Below are 21,710 nucleotides of genomic sequence, written 5' to 3' on the forward strand. Positions count from 1 at the left end.
GGCGAGATGCGCGCTGACGTGGAGGACGCACGCTGCGTGACGTTACCGAGTCACCACGGCGTCAAGCACCGAGTTGTCAAGTTTCCTTCGTCGTCAAGGCATAGGCAATGCATCAGCTAGCGTGTGCGGCGGAGGAAGAGGAACCAGCGCGCGAGCGGAGGGAGGCCGCTCATCAGTCCGCTGTCCCCGTTGACGGCTCCGTGGCTCCGATCCCGCCCCGCCGGCCGTCGGGACTCGCCTGGCTTGGCTTCAGCGTCCACCGTCAAAGTCGTCCGCCGGTCGGTCTACGGCGACCTCGACCCAACCCAACCTTGGATCCGTGACCGTGTATGCTCCGTCGTCGCACAGCTCATACATTACATGACGCCACCACCAGCTCGCGGCCCCGACCCCGAGGCCAGCGAAACCGGAGCCCGCCGCCGTTTCCTTGCTTCCCGGCCAAAAAGTCCGGCTCGCGTGCGCACCGCTGGCGCTGGCGCGCATGTCAGCGTCACCGGCCTGTCAGTTCAGTTGGAACTCACTCGGCAACAGGGTCGCGCGCGCGTGCGGCCTTGACTTTGACCTGAGCGAGCGCCAGCCGAGCCGAGGTGGAGGCAGCAGCAGGGGACCCCATAAGATAAGAGCGCAGGCGGCTAGCCAAAACAGCCAGCGGCGATCGATCTCGATCGCTTTGTGTTGTGTGGGGTGTGGCGCACGATGTCCTCTTACGAATCTCTGCTGTCGCTAAGCCCCGAGGGGTACTGGATCGGCGGCGGCGAGTTCGGCGGCGGCAGCGACGTGGAAGCAGCAGCGGCCGCATCGAGCTTCCTCTCCTTCGACATCGGCGTCGTGTATCACCCGCCGGAGCCAGCGGCGTTCCAAGCGGAGGAGCAGCCGGCGCCAGCGCTCGTTGACGCGCTCCAAGCCGAAACTGACTGCCGCGCGAGTGGTGTAGCCGGAAGCAGCAGCGATGGCGGCGAGCCCGGCGAGCAGAGCCAGACGGAGGCGTCAGCGCTCAGCTCAGAGGGGGACGGCGGCAGGTAATGAGAGTATTAGAAACTTTTCATCTGTTACTAGTATGGATTGGGGGGCTGTAATTAAATCGTATTCTAATATAGGAACTAGTAATTAATTAAGATCTTGTGCTCCCTGATGAACTTTTCAGCGGTTTCACTACTAGCGCCGGCGGCGCCGGGGGCCTCCCCCTCGTCCCGGCGAGGAAGAAGAAGATCGCGTTCAAGACGCGGTCGGACGTGGACGTGCTGGACGACGGCTACCGGTGGCGCAAGTACGGCAAGAAGATGGTCAAGAACAGCCCCAACCCGAGGTACCTAGCTTAGCTACAGCAGCCGCGACTCGGCGGCGTGTGTGTGACCTCAGACTCTCAGAGCACGCATCATGCAGGAACTACTACCGGTGCTCGAGGGAGGGGTGCCAGGTGAAGAAGCGGGTGGAGCGGGCGCGGGACGACGCGCGCTTCGTCATCACCACCTACGACGGCGTCCACAACCACCCCGTCGCGCCGCCGCCGCGAGGCTATCAACGCCTCCTCGACCCGCCACCGCCGCCGGCGCAGGCCCACCGTGTCTTCTAGTTCTCTAGCTAGGAGAAAAGCCTGACTCCCTCCAATCCGACCAGAAAAGCCTGACGGTTCGCAGAAGCAGCTAGCTAGCACGGTTCTGTTCGATTTTTTTGTCGCTAATAATCATGCATGAAGGTCAGCATTTTTTTTTGTCGCGGGAGGAGACTTGTACTATTAGCCTATTGCTTTGTCCGAAGATGACTTATATATTATATCTTTTCAATGATGATGGTCAGTCGATCGGTTATGAAGTTGGTAGCATGATTAGTCGTTCTGCCAGGTTATCAGTTAATCAACCAGCAGTATTTTTCTCTTATATAAATTAGTATTTTTATAGTATTTTTTTAATAAATCAGCATCAGTCAACGAACCAAGTCTAAAGCAAAAAGAAGAAGGGAGAAAATATAAATAAAGGTAGTTAGTTTTTCTGGAGGACAACAAAGGACAATAAAATATAAGGCTAGCCCTGCCCCCACGTCGCCCCGAGGGCGACACGGACGGCACCCCCCTCCGCCCACCCACCGGATCTCGCCTCCTCCACTGTTTGGTCCCCCTCCCTTCCCACCTCTAGCATCACGCCGGAGGGTGGATGGGGTGGGGATCTATCTCTTCTAATAATCCACTGTTTGGTCCCCCTCCCTTCCCACCTCTGGCATCACGCCGGAGGGTGGAGGGGGTGAGGATCTATCTCTTCTAATAATTTTTAATAGATCAAGTTTATATTAGGGTTAGTATTTCTTCATGCCGCGTTTCGTGGTATGGGAGATTTCTCCTTTTCCTCTCCGGCAACGGTGAAGAGATAGGGTGGCTTGGATCTCTCTATGGCGGCTCCGATGAAGGAGGTGGCTGCATCTACAGTGTCGGCAACTTGCTTGGAGCGACGACATGGAGAATTAGGTTTCCGGATGGCGTCATCGAGGCGGGGATGGTGTCGTCATTGTGGAATAATTTTCTCCAGCCACTTCTCTGTTTTATCATGGTTAGATCCAACCACAGTGAAGGGTTTGTGAGAATAAGTCTGTCCCCCCAAGCTGATGTCAATCAGTCTTGGATCGGATAGATTGGGATCAGTCTCTCTTCTTCATCGGTGGCAGAAAGATGAAGAAGAAAGACGCATGAAGAAAGACGCGTGAAGAAAGAAGAAGATTGTGCTCGTTCTAGCCTACAGGGATGTTGGTCGCCGTTCTTTGGGCACTTGTTCTCAGCCTGCTTGTTGAGCGTATGCCTGTGTGGTCTTCTATTTGATTTTTTATACAGGTTTGGGATTGAGATTTGGAGATGCTTAGTGCGTGAGTACTTTGAGAGTGTTGCGTGTATCTTGATAATGTACTCAGCTTTGATATAATACAATTCTTCCTTTGATCTAAAAAAAGGACAATATAATATAAATATAATACAAACAAGAGGCTGCGAATCTGCTATTGCTGCTGGTAGCCCAGCCCTCCAAATTGGGCTGTCGTCGTGCGGTTGGGCTGACCAGCCCATTTCCCGGCCCACTACCTAAACGTCCAGCAGATCGCGCTAGTCCACTACACAGTGTACCGACGCTGTGGATTTCGGTCAGTGTAAAAAATAAATAAATTTGAATACGATGAGGGTTTAAATTTAAGGTTAAAAAACGAATTAATTAATTAATATACTATACTAAATCTCCGAGAATCGGAGTGTTTCCGTGAATCGTGGCCCCACGTGGGACCCACGCACAGTTTATGCGGGTCCCACATACTATTCAGGTGGGACCCACGTGGGACCCTCGCGCTATTTAGGCGGGACCCACGTGGGACTCACGTGCTATTCAGGCGGGACCCACGTGGGACCCACGCGCTATTCAGACGGGACCCACGTGGGGCCCACGGTTCTATTAAGTGAGCCTTTTATCTTAAAAAAATATTTTTTCTTCCATTATTTGACAATACAAAATATATTTAACTACTTCCTACATATAAAAATAATAACTAAATTTTGTATACTACATTCACACGTGTTAGTTCTACTATTTTTTGTCTTTGTGTTTCCCTCCGTAAACTCACAAAATATACTTGAACTGTTTATTCATTTCTAATCTTTTTTTCCCTACTAAAGTAATCAAACTATACCTACTAACACAAAAAAAAAACGAATTCCTAAGGAAAAATTGTCTGTACCTCTATACTAAAATGATTGAGATTGGCGCGCTCTCAGACTCTAAACTACTATGCCGTTTTACTGTAATTTTTAGATTTAATTCAATACATCGATACGATGTTGTTTCAAACATAGTAACGAATAATATCTTTCCATTAATATTTTAGGTTAATGTTTTTTTTGTATAGGCGCGCGTAGCACGCCAACCTGACTAGTTATACTCCATCCCTCCCAAAATAAATCCGATTCTAGAACCGAACACGTAAATCAATACTATGTGCAAATTGCTTCTTGTCTTTTGTTAGAAAAAATCTAGACATTGGCTTGTCTTTTATACCAGAAGTTTTCGGAGACTCTTGTTTTTTTTGTTGTTGCTAGGTTAAAGTTGTATTTTTTGTAGGATAAATTTTGAATCATAGAATTGTATTTATTTTGGGACGGAGAGAGTTATTTGGAACGGGAGAAGTATATTTTGATAGGAGTACGAGCATTCATCGTCTTTGGACAAAGGTTAGGGGGAATAGGACAGCCACCTGCTCTTTCTTCATTGTTTCTTCTTCTGGACCTGGACGTGCCATAACGAAAAAACAGAGGGAGCAAAACAAATTGCCGTAGGCAGCGACAGGGACCCTAAACTGTCAAGCCTAAGCGAAGAATATTCCAGGATTTGTGCCGTCCGTGCGCGGCTGTGCATCCAGCCAGCCCAGGCCTCAGGGGACTGTGAGTCACCAATTGAAGAATTTGAAGCTCACTGGTTTGGAACTAGGAAGTTGGGCAAAACCAACTGGTTTTGGGATCGGCTAAACTAATATTTGTTTCTAGACGGGGAAAAACCAAATTAAGCTGATGTCGTTCAAGGAAAAATGAACAGAGTGGCATTTGGCAGCTTAAAACATTTGTCTTTTCTTCAATGACGTGGACCTCACTTTGCATGGGTTTAGAAAGGTTTTCACATTTTTTTTGTCAACTATATAGCAGCCAGCCTGTCACCATTTTGAGTGGTGTAAAATAAACCTTCGCCTTTTTTATATAAACATAAACAAATAAACAAAGAAGTTAAAGAAGAAACAAAAACTTGCCGGCAATCCAAATCAGCACCAACGCGTAAAGCACCTATACGCCGACGAGAAGAAATACTATCGTATCATAGAGGAAAAGAAAAGGAAAAACAAAGAAACTAGAACGATTTATCCAGATCCTCCCAAACCAAATCACGAGAAATCGCGGATCGATCGGCCACGGTGCAGAACGGCGAGGGCACACGTGTTCTGACGTCGCGTCGTTCTACCGAATCATTGACGACAAGGAACCCCAAGACGCCACGCAGCTCTCTGTGAGCTCAAGGAAAAAGAGAAGCCTTTTTAGTAGTATTTCTTGGCTGGGATAGATTCGAGAGAAGCACAAATCAAAAGACAATTAAGCGGTAAGCATTGGCACACCGTGTGATTGTATAAAAAGGTCATTAAATCCAAGGGAGAGCAAAGGAAAAGGAAGGGGGGGAATTCATAAAAGAAAGGTGGGGCAGAGGATAGGAAGAGGAGAAGGGAGCTTTACGTCTTCCAGAGGCCTTGGTCGCGTCTCGAAGGTTCTTGCCTTGTTCGGAAGGGATGGCGTCGGAGGTGGAGGACGAGGCGGGGGCGGGGTCGCCGCTGGTCGCCAACGGGGCGGCCGACGTCCGACGGAGGGTGGGTCGCCGCGCTCGCGCCGCCGCCCGGCTGTTGGGCTGGCGTTCGATTGGTTCCTGTTGCGATTTCGATTTTTCCTTTTTTGGGGGTGAGTTGTTGATCTGTTCTTGGGGGTTTTCGTGTTGCAGAGGGACCAGGCCAAGGCGATGCTGTCCAAGCAGGCCGTCAAGATCGCCACCAAGGCCGAGGAGCACGAGCGCTTCATCTTTAAGGTCATTTCCTTCCTCCTGCCTCCGCTTACAATCCCTTTCCTGTGCAAATCATGTTGTCATCTCAACAAATCTTGCCGCGCCCCTTGCTTTTATTTATCTGAAGTTAAGGGATTGTTGTCTTGTGTCTCCGTAATCAGTCCAGTCCGCAGTCAATTCTGGTGGCCATCTGTGATGTAACTGTTGGATGAGTACGAGACGATGTTCTTATGCTCTCTCTTTTTGGGGGCAATTCAGCGGAATGGGATACTGTAGCTGCACCCACTTTGTGCATTTATTGTTCGTACTGTACTGCAAAGATTATAGGATGTAGGGAATGTTCTCACATGGTGACACGCGTTTTAAATGTGCAGGTCACACACTTGCTGGGTGTTCTTGGATTCGGGGGATTTTGTTACCTATTGGGTGCCAGTAAGTAAACTGCAGCATTGAATTATTCGATTGAGCGGGGTACGTCATGAGTTGGTTCCTCTTGTAATGCTGTATGCTCTGTTCCTGTTTGCAGGACCACAGGATATTCCATATGTGTACTGTCTGTTTTATGTCATATTCGTTCCGCTTCGCTGGATCTACTATCGCTACAAAAAATGGCACTACTATCTCCTGGTGAGTCTCACATTTTTATGTTCTCGAAATGCATCCAGTATCAGAAATGTCCTTGAACTTAGTTCAGTTCATCAGATTAAGTGCGTTGGTGTCTCTGTTTGAGGGCTCTACCCAAAGCGTAGCTGTTAAGTGAAATGGCTTAGTGGCACATGTTAGTATGATAAGTGAACAATACTGTTATATGGCATTGGGCCAACTCATTGCAGTTGCATGATATATGTACAGAACTATTGTCACATGTCTCTTTTTTTTCCTTTGAAAGTATAAAAAAGCATCCGTTTCCTGCTAATGACATGGAGTATTCTGTATTCAAGATATTTCCTAGTTTAACAGGAATAGCCATTTACCTTATTTACCTCATAAATAGCATGCATCTGTATGTCCAGGTCAAAATTCTAGGTCTCTTTCATTTTGCAGTTTGAATGTTCCAACTTCCTAGTCACAGTTATCAGTTTGCTGGACACCAGCTTGATGTTCTCTTGTTGGAATGCCTTACATGAAAACCAGTTTCTTGTGTAAAATCTTGTGATTTTATTTTCGTTTTCTTCAGGACTTCTGCTACTATGCCAACACTTTTCTCCTTGTAATGATTCTCTTCTATCCAAAGGATGAAAAACTGTTCATGGTTTGCTTCTCGTTTGCAGAGGTATGAAGAATTTTGTTGTTCATTTCTGATCCATGTCCAAAATATGTGTGTAATCCTTTAATTCATTACAGGGTCCACTTGCTTGGGCACTAATTGTGTGGCGCTGCAGCTTGGTATTTAGCTCATTTGACAAACTTGTTAGTGTCCTGATACATCTTTTACCTGGTAAGTGATGAGTGATCTCAGACATGAACGGTCCGATCCAATGTGTAAATACTTTACTTTTGCAGTTAAGATATCATTTGGTTTTGTGGACTATTTAGCTGTCTCAGTTCATTGAAACATTTGACCAATGTGCGCAAATTATTTATGCGAGGTTAACATTCTTTGAATTATTCTGCTCTTTGTTGATTAGCATGTGAATATGTGATGTCAGCGTGCTAGCTCTTCATTTCTTGACTTTCCTTGTTTTAATCGAGCTGAGCTTCCTTCTTCCATTATTACTGAAAATCTATGAAACTACTAGGAATACTTGAGCCAAATTATTAAACAATTAGAAATAAAAAATGATCAACATTTACTCTTGAGGAATTGAACAAGAGTGTGCAATTTGTCTGTTAGTCTACATAAGAGCTCTGAACCTCAAGTCTGGTTTGGGTTATATTGACGCCTTCTCAGATTTCCTCTAGGTTTTCAGATTGCATCCATTACATTTCCATTCTGAATATACATACAGTTCTTCATGACTGATTGAGAGCGTTTACAGGGATTGTTCTATTCACCATCCGGTGGTGGAATCCGCATACATTTGCTGCCATGCATCCAGAAGGAAGAGCAGCCAGAGTTACATGGCCATATGTGGAGGACAAATCATATTTATGGACATGGCTGTTTTTTGTTCCTCTAGCTGCTTACACTTTGTGGCAACTTATGTATTTTCTCATAGTTAATGTGCTTCGTCGACAGAGGTTGTTAAAGGACCCTGAAGTCATGACATCATACAGGTGCATGTTTGCATTTTTTTTTAAGGTCCAGCATGCACTATACCTATTAGCCTACTTTGTTGGATGTGCATCTGTATTTTTGCATGCCCTCTTGCTTTGTACTGAGGAGAAATGAACTCAATAGCTTAAGGGGTAGGCTTATGAAATTGCAATGAGGGAAGATGGATTTGGGTTTGTCCCTGAGACACAGTGCATCACCTGGCCACCATTGAATGGTGACATTAGCACTAATGAACCTAGATAGACACAATTGCAGTTGTATTTTCATGCAATGACTATGCCCTATTTACATTGATGCAGTCCGTGGATTTGTTGCTTGAGTTTTACTTTGAATTCTTTTCTCGAACGCGCATAAGAACTGCGTGTCATTATATTAAGAAGAAGGAAGGAAGGTAGTTTTACTTTGAATTTATTATATACAAAAGAAGCTTCACATGCTATTTATTAAGTTTGTCCCTGTTTTTCCTTTTTGCCCACATGCATTCCTCAGTTACTGACTCCCTGTTTCCCAGAAACTGTTAGTATCCTCAAATATCCTCGCAACATGGAACCTGGGAAACCTAGTAAATTTTCCTGTTATAAACTGTTTTTCAGGGAGCTCTCAAAGAAAGCACAGAAAGCAAACAACATCTGGTGGAGGCTGAGCGGACTACTGGGTGATAAGAATCGTCAGGTCATGTACATACTTCTCCAGGCACTGTTCACAGTGGCGACGATGGCCTTGACTGTCCCCATATTCCTGTCCTACTGGATGCACGTGGTGTTCCAGATACTGAAGGTGTGCGCGGCGACATGGAATGGTGGAAGCTTCATCCTGGAGGTGATGCCTCGGCAGGTAGTACAGAAGCAGCAGAAGAAGAAACTCAACATGAAGCCTATCGAACAGGTGAACTCGGCGCAACATGCGGAGGATGATGATGGTACGCCGGGTAACCAGCATGAGCACACAACCGAGGAGCAAAAGCAGTAGACACCAAAGCAGGATGTAAGATTAGATTTTGCAGGTTACTGATACATTCTCGATATTACTTTGTGTGGATGTTCCGTTGGGACTTGGAGTTTTTTTGTTTTTCTTTCCCTTCCGACATTTGTCTGGGGTGGCCTCTAGGTTTGGACTCTTATCACCAATGGAGGGATATGGTGTGTGCGTGGTTGACAAGGCAAGGGTGGTTCTGATTTCTCTCTCTTTTCTTTTCTTTTCTTTTCTTTTTTTCCCTTTTCATTACTGGTGCTGGTGCGCTATGTGGGTAGGAAACTAGGAAGAAAATCTTCATCTGTGGCAGTTGAGAGTTTGCTCGAGTTGTTGCAACTCTGTTCTTTTAACTGATGATCATGTTAATAATGTAATGCTTTGATGTCATTGATGTGGCAGTACCGCCCAAATTAATCCGGCTCAAGTGCGCTAACCATCACCCTAAAGGTAATTCCGGCTATTACGTACTTCAAATGAAGTAATCCGGCAGGGCTGTCGGGTAAAGTCCCGAAGAATCCACCTGAGCGTCGATCGAACCCAAAACTTACATGCAATCCACACGAAGGTGAGCCCAGAGAGTACAATATTTCACAAATACATTACATTACAGAGTCTTAACTTAATTATTACAAACCAAGTTCGAAATCTTAGAAAGTTACTACTTCAAATTTAAAGTAGTTCAGAGTTCAACTGTAGCGGAAATAAAGCGAGTTCTAAACGACGATACACGATGTCATGATGAAGCCCGTACATAACATCACTCGGCATTGTCATCGTTGGCCGGAGTCGTATCCCACTCCACCGACCAACCAGGGGGTAAAGTACACGGCCAAGTCAAACTAGCTATCTGATCTTCAAACACATCACCTGAAACAAAGTTGAGCCACAAACAAGGCTGAGTATACTAACACTCAGCAAGGCTTACCCGACTAGGATATACTTAGCCCTCTAACTAGACATGCAAGGCTTTTGGCTTGAAGGGTTTGTTTTTGCCGAAAAAGCAATAAAGAGTAAGTCCTTATTTTCATATTTTAGCTTTCAAGTTTTAGTTCGATTAACCATTCTACATTAGCATCTATCCAAAAGCATACATGGTGAAAAACAATTATTTTTCATCATTCAACCATATTCCTCATGATCAATGTTCCACTTCTTACTCTATGTGGCAAAAGGGTTAAGCAGTCCCAATATCCGTGAGAGGCGGACGATTCGAATCGAATTTGTTAACCTGGCCAGGCAGACCTAAACACACGCATGGGAACCGAGTCCCCACGCAACATTTCCCCTTCTTTCCGGCTTGTGGATCAGGGTCACCCCCTTCGACTACAAGAGCCCCACGCCACGGTCGACGCCGGGTCGTGACCACGCTAGCACCCGCATGTGGCCGCATGAGAAACAACGTTCCAAGAGGGTGAGGGAAAAGTCCACTCCCTGGTCCGATCAGGTACTTAAGCTTACCGGTTACCATATTTCTCGGTATGTGGTTAGTACGTTCAAACGCTTAACCACCACTACCACACACCGCGGCCTTATCCGTTTTCACTAAACAGACGGGGTATCACAAGTACAACAACCCCGCCCGTAAACCTTATATTGCAGTGTGTAGTAAACATCCAACTCCTATAATTCTCGCGAGTGACAGAAAATCACTCGAGTTCTACCGAACCATTAGCATAGCCAACTAGCGATCTATACATGCTAGTATTCAAACATAGGTACTTAAGGTTATGCAACTAGGGTTTCAAGTAATTCCTATAAACTTAAATACACAAGTAGATAGGAATAACAATAAGTTGCATAAATTTAAAAAAAATAGACGGGACATGCTCCGGGGCTTGCCTTCCTGAGCGGGGTGCCTTGGGCTCTTCTGAACTTTGGTTCAGCTCTTCAGTAATTTCAGTTAGATTAACTTGAGCTTCACGCTGCTCACTCTCGGACTCCGGCACCAGCTCGTACGTACCGTCAGCGAGAGTAGTCAAATCTACATGAATGCATATGCGTGAGTTGTGGTGATGGTAACAAACTTAATTTAATTCACTATAGTGTTGTAAAATATTTTCTTTACATCTCCTTGGGCAATCATTTATAGAGTATTGTCTAGATTAACTATTTCTTATTAAGTAAGTGAGGGTTTTGTTATTTTTAGAAAGATTATTTTTCAAGTGCAAGTATGGAATATTCAAAACAGCATATGGGTATAGCTTCTGAAGATGAAATTTTTATAGGGAGCCAATTACTTAAGTACAAACCTGCCATAAAATTTTCAGCTATTTTCATTGAGCATATTAATTATTAAAACTACATTAAACAGCTACTGCTAGGATTAAGATTAATTTATACAGAACAAAACCTAAGAGTAAAAAGGCTATAATTTTTAATGAGTACTCCTAAACTCATTTTAAGTCTACTGTAAAAATTTCAGATTTAACTAAGCATTACACAGGGCATGAAAAATAGTACAATGTATAGCTGCATGGATCAAAAATAAATTCCACAGACTGTTATACCAAGATTCTGAGCCTTAAAATTTATAAAAATGGTTTCCAACTTAATTAAAGACTTTAGTAAAAATATTAGATTTTTCCAGGTAAAGGAACTATTTTTCATGATTTAGCACATTTCTTCCCACCATAAATTATTTGGACCAGTTTGACTTAACTAAAAATTTCCAAACTTTTTCTGAAGAATACGTGCATCTATATAGAGCAACTGTAAAATTTTCAGCTCAGGAATCATACTATAACAACTTGGATAAATACAACTATTTAACCTAGGAATAAATCAAGATTTAATATAAACTGATAGCTAGGCATGTCAAATGTCCACTAAACTTTTACACAAGACTATTTATCTAACGTGTAACACACTGACCAAAAATGGCCAACAGATCATGCATCTAAGTTGAGATCTAATAAAAGCTCTATTTTCTTTATATTTTAAATAAAGCAAAAACTATTGATCAAATGAAAAAGTACATGTAACAAAAGTTGTAGATCTCTTTGCAAAGATTCCATAACAGTTGAGTTTGCATTTTTCTGATTTTAATACAATTTTGAAATGAATTTACAAGTTTGCTGTTTTTCAAAACAAAAGAAAAAGGAAACGAGATCTTGCATCTAGGCCCCTGGAAAGATTTGGGGGCTCGCAGATAAGCCCCTGGCCGGAGCCAGGAACAGAGGAGGCGGCGGCGGTGGCGTTTCCCGATGAGGGAGCTCGCCGGCGGCGAGGGGAGGTGGGGGAAAGGCAAGAGGAAGGCGAGAGCTACTCGGAGGTGGGCTTGTCGAGGTCGGGGGCGGCCGGGAGTGGGGTCGGCAGCGGAGCAGCGGCTCGCCGGCGGTGGCAAACTGCGGCGGCGGCGCTCCGGCGTGGGAGGTTGGGCGACGACCGGCCGGGGAGCTTCCCTGGACCACGAGGAAGCAAGTTTGGGGGTCAATTTGAGTCGAGGAGGGGCGGAGAGTAGGGCTCCACGGCGGCCTACGGAGGAACGGCGGCCATGGCACCGGCGGGGTGTCCTGGACGGCGGGAAGGGGCTCGGGTGGCCTTCTGGTGCGCGAGGGGGAAGGGTGGAGGGGTGATGGTGCCGCTGGGAGCAAAAGAAGGGGGGGAACTCGGGCAGGGGAGGAACGCGGGTGGCGGCCGGTCAGCGGACGGCGGCGAGCTCAGGCGCGCACGGGGGGGGAGGGGGGTTCTGGCCGTTTAAAGCGAACCAAGGGAGGAGAGGGAGGAGGTTTGGGGGTCGGTGGCGCGCGGCATTGATGGCCGGACGCGGTCAGCGGACGGCAGGTGCATGGCCGGCTCTTGGGCGCCACGGCGGCGTCGCGGCGCGTCGTCGAGCGCTCGTCGTTTGCGGCGTGCTCGTCGACGGAGCAGAGCCCGGTAGGCTCTACGGGATGGGGGAGGGGGAAGGTCAGCGGGCGGGCGTGCAGGCGAGCACTTATGGCCGAGCAGCGAGCACGGCGGGGCAGTGGCGCAGCGAGCGCACGTGCGTGCGCGCTCGAGTGCCTGCGCGCTCTGGGAAGGGGAGGGAGAGCGAGGGAGAGAGAGAGGGGAGAGAGAAAGGGAGTGGAGAGAGAAAGAGAGAGGTCAACCGAGTTTGACTCAAAGTAATTCGAATTTTGTATTGAAACTCCAAAAAGTTTGAATACGAAAGTTGTTTAAAAAGTCAAAATCTACAACCTTCGTTTCAGGCATTTTCCCATTTGAGGTTTCATTTGGAAGTTAAAAATTTGAATTCAAGTTTAAATGAAAACCCCCTAAACCCACTGTTTTTCTGTGTTTTCTCCAAATTTCATGTTGTAACTTGAAAAACTTTGAATACGAAAGTTGTTTATCTTGTCAAACTCTACAACTTTTGTTTTGGGCAAAAGTTCATTTGAGCTAAGGTGTGAGAGTTGACTTTTTGGTGTATTTAAACAGATTTCTGGCTTTTTAAGTAATTGGAATTTGGGGGGGGGGGGTTTAACGTGTCATTTTATGTTAATTGCATTTTTAAATAGTGCTAAACACCGAAGGTGTTACAGCCTACCCCTTAAAAAGAATCTCGTCCCGAGATTCAGATAAGCAAGCTAAACGAGGAAAAGGGGTGTACCTCCAGTTGAATTCAGAAAACCGGGGAAATTTTGATTTAGGTAGCTTTCAGTTTCCCAGGTAGCTTCCTCTTCGGTATGGTGACTCCATTGAATTTTGTACATTTTAACTGCTTTTCTTCGAGTGACCCTTTTCTTTTGATCAAGAACCTTGATAGGATACTCGACATAAGAGAGGTCTGGTTCTACCAATATTTCTATTTGTTCAACAATTTCGGTGGGAACTCGGACACATTTCTTAAGTTGAGAGACATGGAAAACATCATGTACTGCTGCAAGTCGAGGAGGAAGTCGCACTCTATAGGCTACGGGTCCACAAATTTCAGTGATTTCATAAGGGCCAATATATCGGGGAGCTAATTTGCCCTTTACTCCGAATCTCTGCACACCCTTGGTTGGCGAGACTCGAAGATAGACATGATCACCCACTTCAAATTGCAAAGGGTCTCTCCTTTTATCGAAATAACTCTTTTGTCTAGACTGGGCGGCCTTTAGATTCTCTTATATTACCCTTACTTTCTCTTCTGCCTCTGTTACGAGATCGGGTCCGAATACCACTCGTTCTCCGACTTGCGACCAGCTCAAAGGAGTACGACACCGTCGACCATATAAGGCCTCAAATAGTGCCATTTTCAAATTCTCTTGGTAACTATTGTTGTACGAGAACTCCGCTAGAGCTAGCCATTTGTCCCAACTCTTGTCATAATGAATGACACAAGCTCTCAACATGTCTTCCAGGATTTGGTTCACCCTCTCAGTTTGTCCATCAGTTTGTGGGTGATAAGCTGAGCTTCGAATCAATTTTGTCCCAAGAGATGCTTGCAACTGTTCCCAAAAGCGGGCAACGAACTGTGTTCCCCGATCAGAAATGATTGTCTTGGGTACCCCATGCAAGCAAACAATGCGATCGAGATAGATCTCAGCATACTTCTTGGCAGTGTAAGTAGTATGTACCAGAATGAAATGTGCCGTCTTGGTGAGTCTATCCAAGATAACCCAAATGGAATCGTGATTTTGGGATGTGTTTGGCAATCCAACAATGAAGTCCATACTTATGTCTTCCCATTTCCACGATGGGATAGGCAAAGGTTGAAGCAAACCGGCTACTTTCAAGTGGTTGGCTTTTACTCTCTGACAGGTGTCACATTCTGAGACATATTTAGCAATTTCCCTTTTCATCCTAGTCCACCAGAAATTTTGCCTAAGATCTTGGTACATCTTGGTACTGCCCGGGTGAATAGAAAATTTGGAAAGATGTGCTTCGTCGAGAATCTGCTTCCGAAGATCATGATTTTTCGGAACCACTAAACGACTTTCAAACCATAGGACTCTGTTATGGTATTGACGAAAACACTTATACTTCCTTTCTCCTTGAGAGAGTTTTTGTTTAATGATCCCAACACCTTTATCATGTAATTGGGTCATAATGATTTGGTCATGAAGAGTTGGTTCAACTGAGATGTGATTTAAAGTGCCTTGGGGGATCATTTCCAACTGGAGCTTCCTCATCTCATGACAGAGGGTTTCAGAATAGGATTCCACGGATAGGCAATGGCAATGAGCTTTGCGACTTAGTGCATCTGCGACAACATTAGCCTTTCCTGGGTGATAGTGCACCTCAAGATCATAACCCTTGATTAATTCTAGCCACCGTCTTTGTCTCATATTTAGGTCAGCTTGAGTGAAGATATATTTGAGACTTTTGTGATCGGTGTAGATATTGCAATAAGTACCCATAAGATAATGCCTCCATATCTTTAAGGCATGAATGACAGCTGCTAATTCGAGGTCATGAGTAGGATAATTCTGCTCATGGGGTCGAAGAGCTCGTGACGCATAAGCAATAACTCTATTGTCTTGCATGAGCACACAACCAAGACCAGTACCCGACGCGTCACAATACACGTCAAAGAACTTGGTATTATCAGGTTGAGCTAAGACAGGTGCTGTAGTCAACTGCTCCCTTAGGGTGTGGAAAGCCTTTTCACATTTTTCATCCCACACAAATTTTACTCCTTTCTTCAACAGTTCAGTCATCGGCTTAGCAATTCTGGAGAAATCCGGAATGAATCGGCGATAATATCCAGCTAAACCAAAAAAACTGCGAATCTGATGAACAGAGGTAGGAGGTTTCCAGTCCATCACCTCTTGCACTTTGCTAGGATCCACAGCTATGCCTTCGCTAGAAATAGTGTGGCCCAAGAATTTCACACTATCTAACCAGAATTCACACTTGGACAATTTAGCATAAAGCTGATGGTCCCGAAGACATTGGAGAACAATGCGTAGGTGCGTAGCATGGTCTTCCTCATTCTTGGAATAAATAAGGATGTCATCAATGAAAACCACGACAAACTTGTCAAGCTCAGGCATGAATACCGAGTTCATGAGGTACATGAAGGTTGCAGGTGCATTTGTGAGACCAAAAGACATGACTAAATATTCATAGAGTCCATATCGCGTGGAGAAGGCAGTTTTAGGAATATCACATGGATGAATCTTGATCTGATGATAGCCAGAGCGAAGATCAATCTTTGAGAAAACTCGAGCTCCAGCTAGTTGATCAAAGAGAACATCAATGCGGGGAAGTGGATATTTGTTTTTAATTGTCACCGCATTGAGAGGTCGGTAGTCCACACACAACCTCAAACTATCAACCTTTTTCTTTACAAAGAGGGCTGGACAACCCCAAGGTGATGCACTAGGGCGAATGAAACCTTTGTCTAGAAGTTCTTGAAGTTGAATCTTTAACTCGGCCAACTCCTTAGGTGGCATTCTATATGGTCTCTTTGAGATAGGGGCAGTGCCTGGCTGCAACTCAATAATGAATTCAATGTCTCTATCTGGCGGCATTCCTGGCAAGTCATCCGGAAAAACATCGGCATACTCGCATACCACCGGGATTTCTTCTACTTTGGATCCACTCATGGCAAATGCACAAGAATTCATGCACTCTTGGAATGGCAAAATAGAGAGTAGTGGTTCCATGGGTTGGGGAACTGATTTCAACAGCTCGGGAAGGAATGTCTAAGACCACTCCATGTTGATTCATCCAATCCATTCCCAAAATCACATCTATGCCTCCCAGTGCCAAAAGGATTAGTTCAGTTTTGATAGTTTTGCTACCCAATTTGATCGGAACATTTCTCATGATTTGATTGGAAGCAACTTTTCCACCCGGTGTTGATATCATATAAGACCCTTTGGTGTGACAGAAATCCAAACCCACTTTTGCACCAAATTTTGCATTAATGAAGCTATGTGATGCACCAGAATCAAATAATATAACTGCAGGCTTGTTGTGGATAGAAAAGATACCCGTCATCACTGGTGCGCCCTCGGGAAGTTCTGCAAGAGTGGTGAAATTGATGCGCCCTTGCCTGACCTGAATAGTCTGCTTTCTGCCCTTGTTCTTGTTGTTCTGATTAGAGCCTTGGCCCTGGTTTTGTCGCTTGGGTTGTGGGCACTCACGGGCGAAATGAGTTGAGCTCCCACAATTGAAGCAACGGTTTCCATCACTTGGACGGGCTGGCTGTGGAGCATTTGGCCTTGGGCCAGTTAACTGAGGAATAGGGAAACGTGCAACGCCCTGCTGTAGTGGAGGCCTGATAACCCAACGCCCTTGCTGAGGGGCTTTCTGAGGAATCTGGGGTGCAACATTCTGCACCATGCGATACCTCTGTGGCTGCGCACTAGAGGGTCCAGCTGGCGCTTTCCTCTTTTTCTCAGCACGGTGAGCCATGATACAGTCCTCTTGAGTGAGTGCTAGATTAACCAGCTCATTGTATGTGTCGACCTTAATGGGGTTTAGACGTTCCTTGAGCTTGGTATTTAAGCCTCTACGAAAACGATCACTCTTCTTAGCATCTGTGTCAGCATGATAGCCCACATACTGACAGAGATTGTTGAAAGCTTGGGCATATTGGAGAACTGTACGTATCCCTTGAGTAAGAGCCAGGAACTCATTCAGCTTCCTTTCCATGAGTCCTTCTGGAATATGGTGACCCTTGAATGCAGTCTTGAATTCATCCCAAGTGACAATGTGATCAGCTGGAAGCATGCCAAGATAGTTATCCCACCAAAGACGCGCCGAACCACGAAGCTGTTGCGCGGCAAAGCGAGCCTTGTTTTGCTCTGAGCATGGCACCAGAAGTAGTGAAAACTTGGACTCGATTGTGCGAATCCAAGCATCCGCATCCAGTGGCTCTTCTGTCTTGTTGAACAGAGGGGGCTGAGTTGCCAAGAATTCCGGGTAACCAGCAGCTTGAGATTGATGAACATTGGGTCCACCCCGTTGCTGCTGTTGTTGTTGCTGTCCCTGGACGAGTTGGCGGAGTAACTCGGTTTGGGCGGTCAGATACTCCGCGAAGTTGGGTGGCGGTGGTGGCGGCTGCTGCGATCCGCTACCATTCGCGTTCCCGAAACCCTCAGGGTTGCCACGTGTCGCTCCCATCATCTGGAACGGCAAATTCTCTCATTAGTATGGTGACATATGACTTCCCCAAAGTACAGAAGGGTAAGCGCAGAAAAGTAGAACTGGAATGAGCACGATAACAATAGGGACAACAACGCTGTTCGTTACAAGAAAATCCATAACTTGCACTCTGTTCATCGAAATGCGCCCAAATTTTTACAGCAGATAGATAATTTATCATACTACAACATTGGTATTCAACTCCAAGGCTAAATCGATAGTTAAGATGGTCGAAAAATGCAATTTCTGCCTCCCTGTCCAGTCTGCTTTTCAGCAGGCCGAGGTACAATGTTCGGGCCATAACTTCTGGCACACAAGTCTAATGATGCTGAAATTTTGTGAGCACCTAGGTCATGAAATTCACAATAACTTTGGTATTCAACACACAGCCTATAAATGCAAGGAAACATGGATAAAAATTTAGACAAGTTTCTGCAGTGATAGATTCAACTACAAGCAACCCATTACAACCATCCATCAAGTCCTTAGCCAAGGCCTAAGCGATTAAGGTACTTTTATATATGAGTGACACTTATTACAAAAGCAAGGTACTCAACTCCTAGTTAGCCTATTACATCACTGTCCAAAAGTTAGGCTACCCTATAGAGGAGTATGCGCGAAAGACTACTTAAGACATCATCTAAAAGTCCTCAAGGTTGTTGATGGACGACTTGCTCCTCACTGGTGAGTGAGCTCCCGGAAGTGGTGGCAGGGGCACTCCAGACGTAGTGTCAAGTCCTGAGATACCCTGAACCTCATGGGGCTCCTCCTCCATGGCCTCGGGCTGGGCCTGCTGATCCTCCAACATCTCGATGTGATCCAAGGCATTATTTAGCTGAACCTGTTGGGCGGTGAACTGCTGCTCCAGAAGTGCAAAGTCAGCATCCCTCTCGTCCAAGAGAACATCACGCTCCTCAACTAGACCCTCAAGTTGGCCAATATGAGCATCAAGATCCCTGATCTGCTCGTTCTTAGCAATCACTATCTCATGGCTGGTCCGTGCAGAAGCAATGATCTGGGCCATGGCTTTGGCTTGTAAGGTCTGCAAGCAGTAGAGTGCATTCATGCACTTCACCGACATGGAGATAGTCTCTGCAGCTCTGTTCTGCTGAAGGGACCCAGTGTGTCCGACCCGACTAAGCCAGTTAGGGTCATTGGGCTGCTCTGCTGGGAAGAGGCCAATAGGGGCTAGTGTGACAACTGCATAATTCTTTTCGCAAAACTTGTTGAGCGCTGTCATGGCTGCAATCTCCCAAGTGTCAACCAGACGGTGTCCAACTACCTCCAGCTCCAAGGAAGCCCAGTGAGCTGGAAAAGGGTGGGGAGCATGAGTCATGTGCACGCGACAGCGCGCGACTCCCATCTCAAGGAACTCCTCGCCCACATAGCACGGGGGACTGGGATATCCGGCATCGCGCATCACTTCCTAAAGAATAGAGGGAAAACCCTGCCAGTGTGTGCACTCGGAGTGTGCACGCCCATCCTCATCAAACACCAGGAGAGCAGGGGCAGCCATTTGTACAAAAGATGTGCACCAGTGAGTGATGGTTAAAACAGATTTTTGGGTAGTGCACAAAAACAAGTATAACTAAAAGCACATAGCTCTAAAAATTCTCAAAATTTACAGGAACACTCCTAAGGTTCTTACGCTCAACTTTTCTAGTCAACCCAAGAGCTAGATCAGAGCCTAAGAAGGTCTTATCCTTAGAGTTTTCCTTTGCTGTCTGCCCAGAATTTTCAGTGACCAGAGAGCTAGTAAAATGAGTGCTGAGGACAAACTACTAAGCATAAAATTACCAAATTTTGACAGCATCTCTGTGAGTAAATTATGCACAAGTTTTGTGTTGAACACATCTGCAGAAAACATTCTTAGGAAAGCCTAAAAATTCGTGCAACCCAAGTGCTCAAAGCTGACAGAAAAACAGGGTGTCAAAGTTTCTAGTGTACCCCACTGTATACTAGTCGAAAAATTCACAAATTTAAACAGCAGCTAGTAGACAAGTTTTGGAGAAAAATTATCCACTGGAACTTCTATAGATAAAGTCATCTACCATGTCAAATAAATTCATCTCCTAGGATATAGCAGAAAATGACAGATTTCTAGATAAACCTTAATCGAGAGAAAATGAACCGTGCTCACGTGCAAACCTTAACATTTCCGACTAACCCACGTCTATTTTCATTGGCTTTCAATTTATGATCATGATGCATGCACGACCTATTCGTCCTCACAAGGAAAACAATTGCCAAATAGCTTTGGACTTACGGGGTTAGCACCGGTGGCATGGCACAATTTACGTCTCTCCCTATATATATATATATATATATATATATATATATATATATATATATATATATATATATATCGAGTTCTAACCGTTCTTAACTTACATAATCGTGGTTAGTGTACCTACAGAAAATTGACAGATATATATATATTCATTAAACCTTTCATGCCAGCACACATGAAAGCGTCCCCATACATTACCGCTCACTATAGAATCGGCATCCATGCGTCCAACACTGCATGGACAGTGCTCATACGCTACCGAGGCGACGTATTCACGGTTTCTTTTACTCCCAATATAATCAACCGATGGTCGGTATATTGGCAGCAGCTCAAGTAGGCCACTGATTGAGCGCAGCGTTCGGTTCGCATCACCGACGGGAAGGTCAGACTCCCTCAGCTGACTGAGTATACTTTACTCCCAATATAGCCAACTAATAGTTGGTATATTGACAGCACCTCAAGTAATCCACTGCTTGAGGGCAGCGTTCGGCTCGCATCACCGACGGGAAGGTCAAACTCTCTCAGTTGACTGAGGATCCTTACCGTCTTACCTTAGCGTAGGTGCGTCGTTACATAATGCAAAGTACTGAATTTAAAGTACAGAAAGAAATGTGCTGAAAGTCAGTCATAAATAAACCATAAGTCAGATAGCCACCTAGTACTCCCATAATTTTTCCCTAGGGCTTTACGTACTATGCACGATTCTTAGCGAACCAACGTATTTTCCAAACACGATTGTGTGGCTAAGTTTTAAGTAAAACTTTTGAAATCTAGTCGCACTCCCGAGTGTGCGCTTTGTTCGGCTCTGATATCAGCTGTGGCAGTACCGCCCAAATTAATCTGGCTCAAGTGCGCTAACCATCACCCTAAAGGTAATCCCGGCTATCACGCACTTCAAACGGAGTAATCTGGCAGGGCTGTCGGGTAAAGTCCCGAAGAATCCACCTGAGCGTCGATCGAACCCAAAGTTTATATGCAACCCACACCAAGGTGAGCCCAGAGAGTACAACATTTCACAAATACATTACATTACAGAGTATTAACTTAATTATTACAAACCAAGTTCAAAATCTCAGAAAGGTACTTGAAGTTCAAATTTAAAGTAGTTCAGAGTTCAACTGCAGCGGAAATAAAGCGAGTTCTAAACGACGATACACGATGTCATGATGAAGCCCGTACATGACATCACTCGGCATTGTCATCGTTGGCCGGAGTCGTATCCCACTCCACCAACCAACCAGGGGGTAAAGTACACGGCCAAGTCAAGCTAGCTATCTGATCCTCAAACACATCACCTGAAACAAAGTTGAGCCACAAGCAAGGCTGAGTATACTAACACTCAGCAAGGCTTACCCGACTAGGATATACTTAGCCCTCTAACTAGACATGCAAGGCTTTTAGCTTGAGGGGTTTGTTTTTGCCGAAAAAGCAATAAAGAGTAAGTCCTTATTTTCAGATTTTAGCTTTCAAGTTCTAGTTCGATTAACCATTCTACATTAGCATCTATCCAAAAGCATACATGGTGAAAAGCAATTATTTTTCATCATTCAACCATATTCCTCATAATCAATGTTCCACTTCTTACTCTATGTGGCAAAAGGGTTAAGCAGTC

At 45.3% G+C, this 21,710-nt stretch overlaps 2 protein-coding genes across 2 annotated transcripts; both read left to right on the forward strand.

Annotated features, from left to right (window-relative positions):
• The first annotated feature begins 352 nt into the window (after positions 1–352).
• LOC120676883 (WRKY transcription factor 28-like) lies at positions 353–1,812 on the forward strand. The gene is made up of 3 exons (XM_039958218.1): positions 353–1,019; positions 1,145–1,306; positions 1,384–1,812. The coding sequence occupies exons 1-3, from the start codon at positions 697–699 to the stop codon at positions 1,571–1,573; spliced, it is 675 nt and encodes a 224-aa protein (XP_039814152.1). The 5' UTR covers positions 353–696; the 3' UTR covers positions 1,574–1,812.
• Positions 1,813–5,190: 3,378 nt separating this feature from the next.
• Positions 5,191–9,135, forward strand: LOC120673474 (glycerophosphocholine acyltransferase 1-like). Its single transcript, XM_039954314.1, has 8 exons — positions 5,191–5,370; positions 5,499–5,582; positions 5,933–5,990; positions 6,085–6,185; positions 6,736–6,831; positions 6,903–6,996; positions 7,538–7,775; positions 8,370–9,135. Exons 1-8 carry the CDS (start codon positions 5,293–5,295, stop codon positions 8,743–8,745), a joined length of 1,125 nt encoding a protein of 374 aa, XP_039810248.1. The 5' UTR covers positions 5,191–5,292; the 3' UTR covers positions 8,746–9,135.
• Positions 9,136–21,710: the final 12,575 nt, after the last annotated feature.

The sequence above is a fragment of the Panicum virgatum genome, chromosome 5N (assembly GCF_016808335.1).
Source record: "Panicum virgatum strain AP13 chromosome 5N, P.virgatum_v5, whole genome shotgun sequence".
NCBI classification, from domain to species: Eukaryota; Viridiplantae; Streptophyta; class Magnoliopsida; order Poales; family Poaceae; genus Panicum; species Panicum virgatum.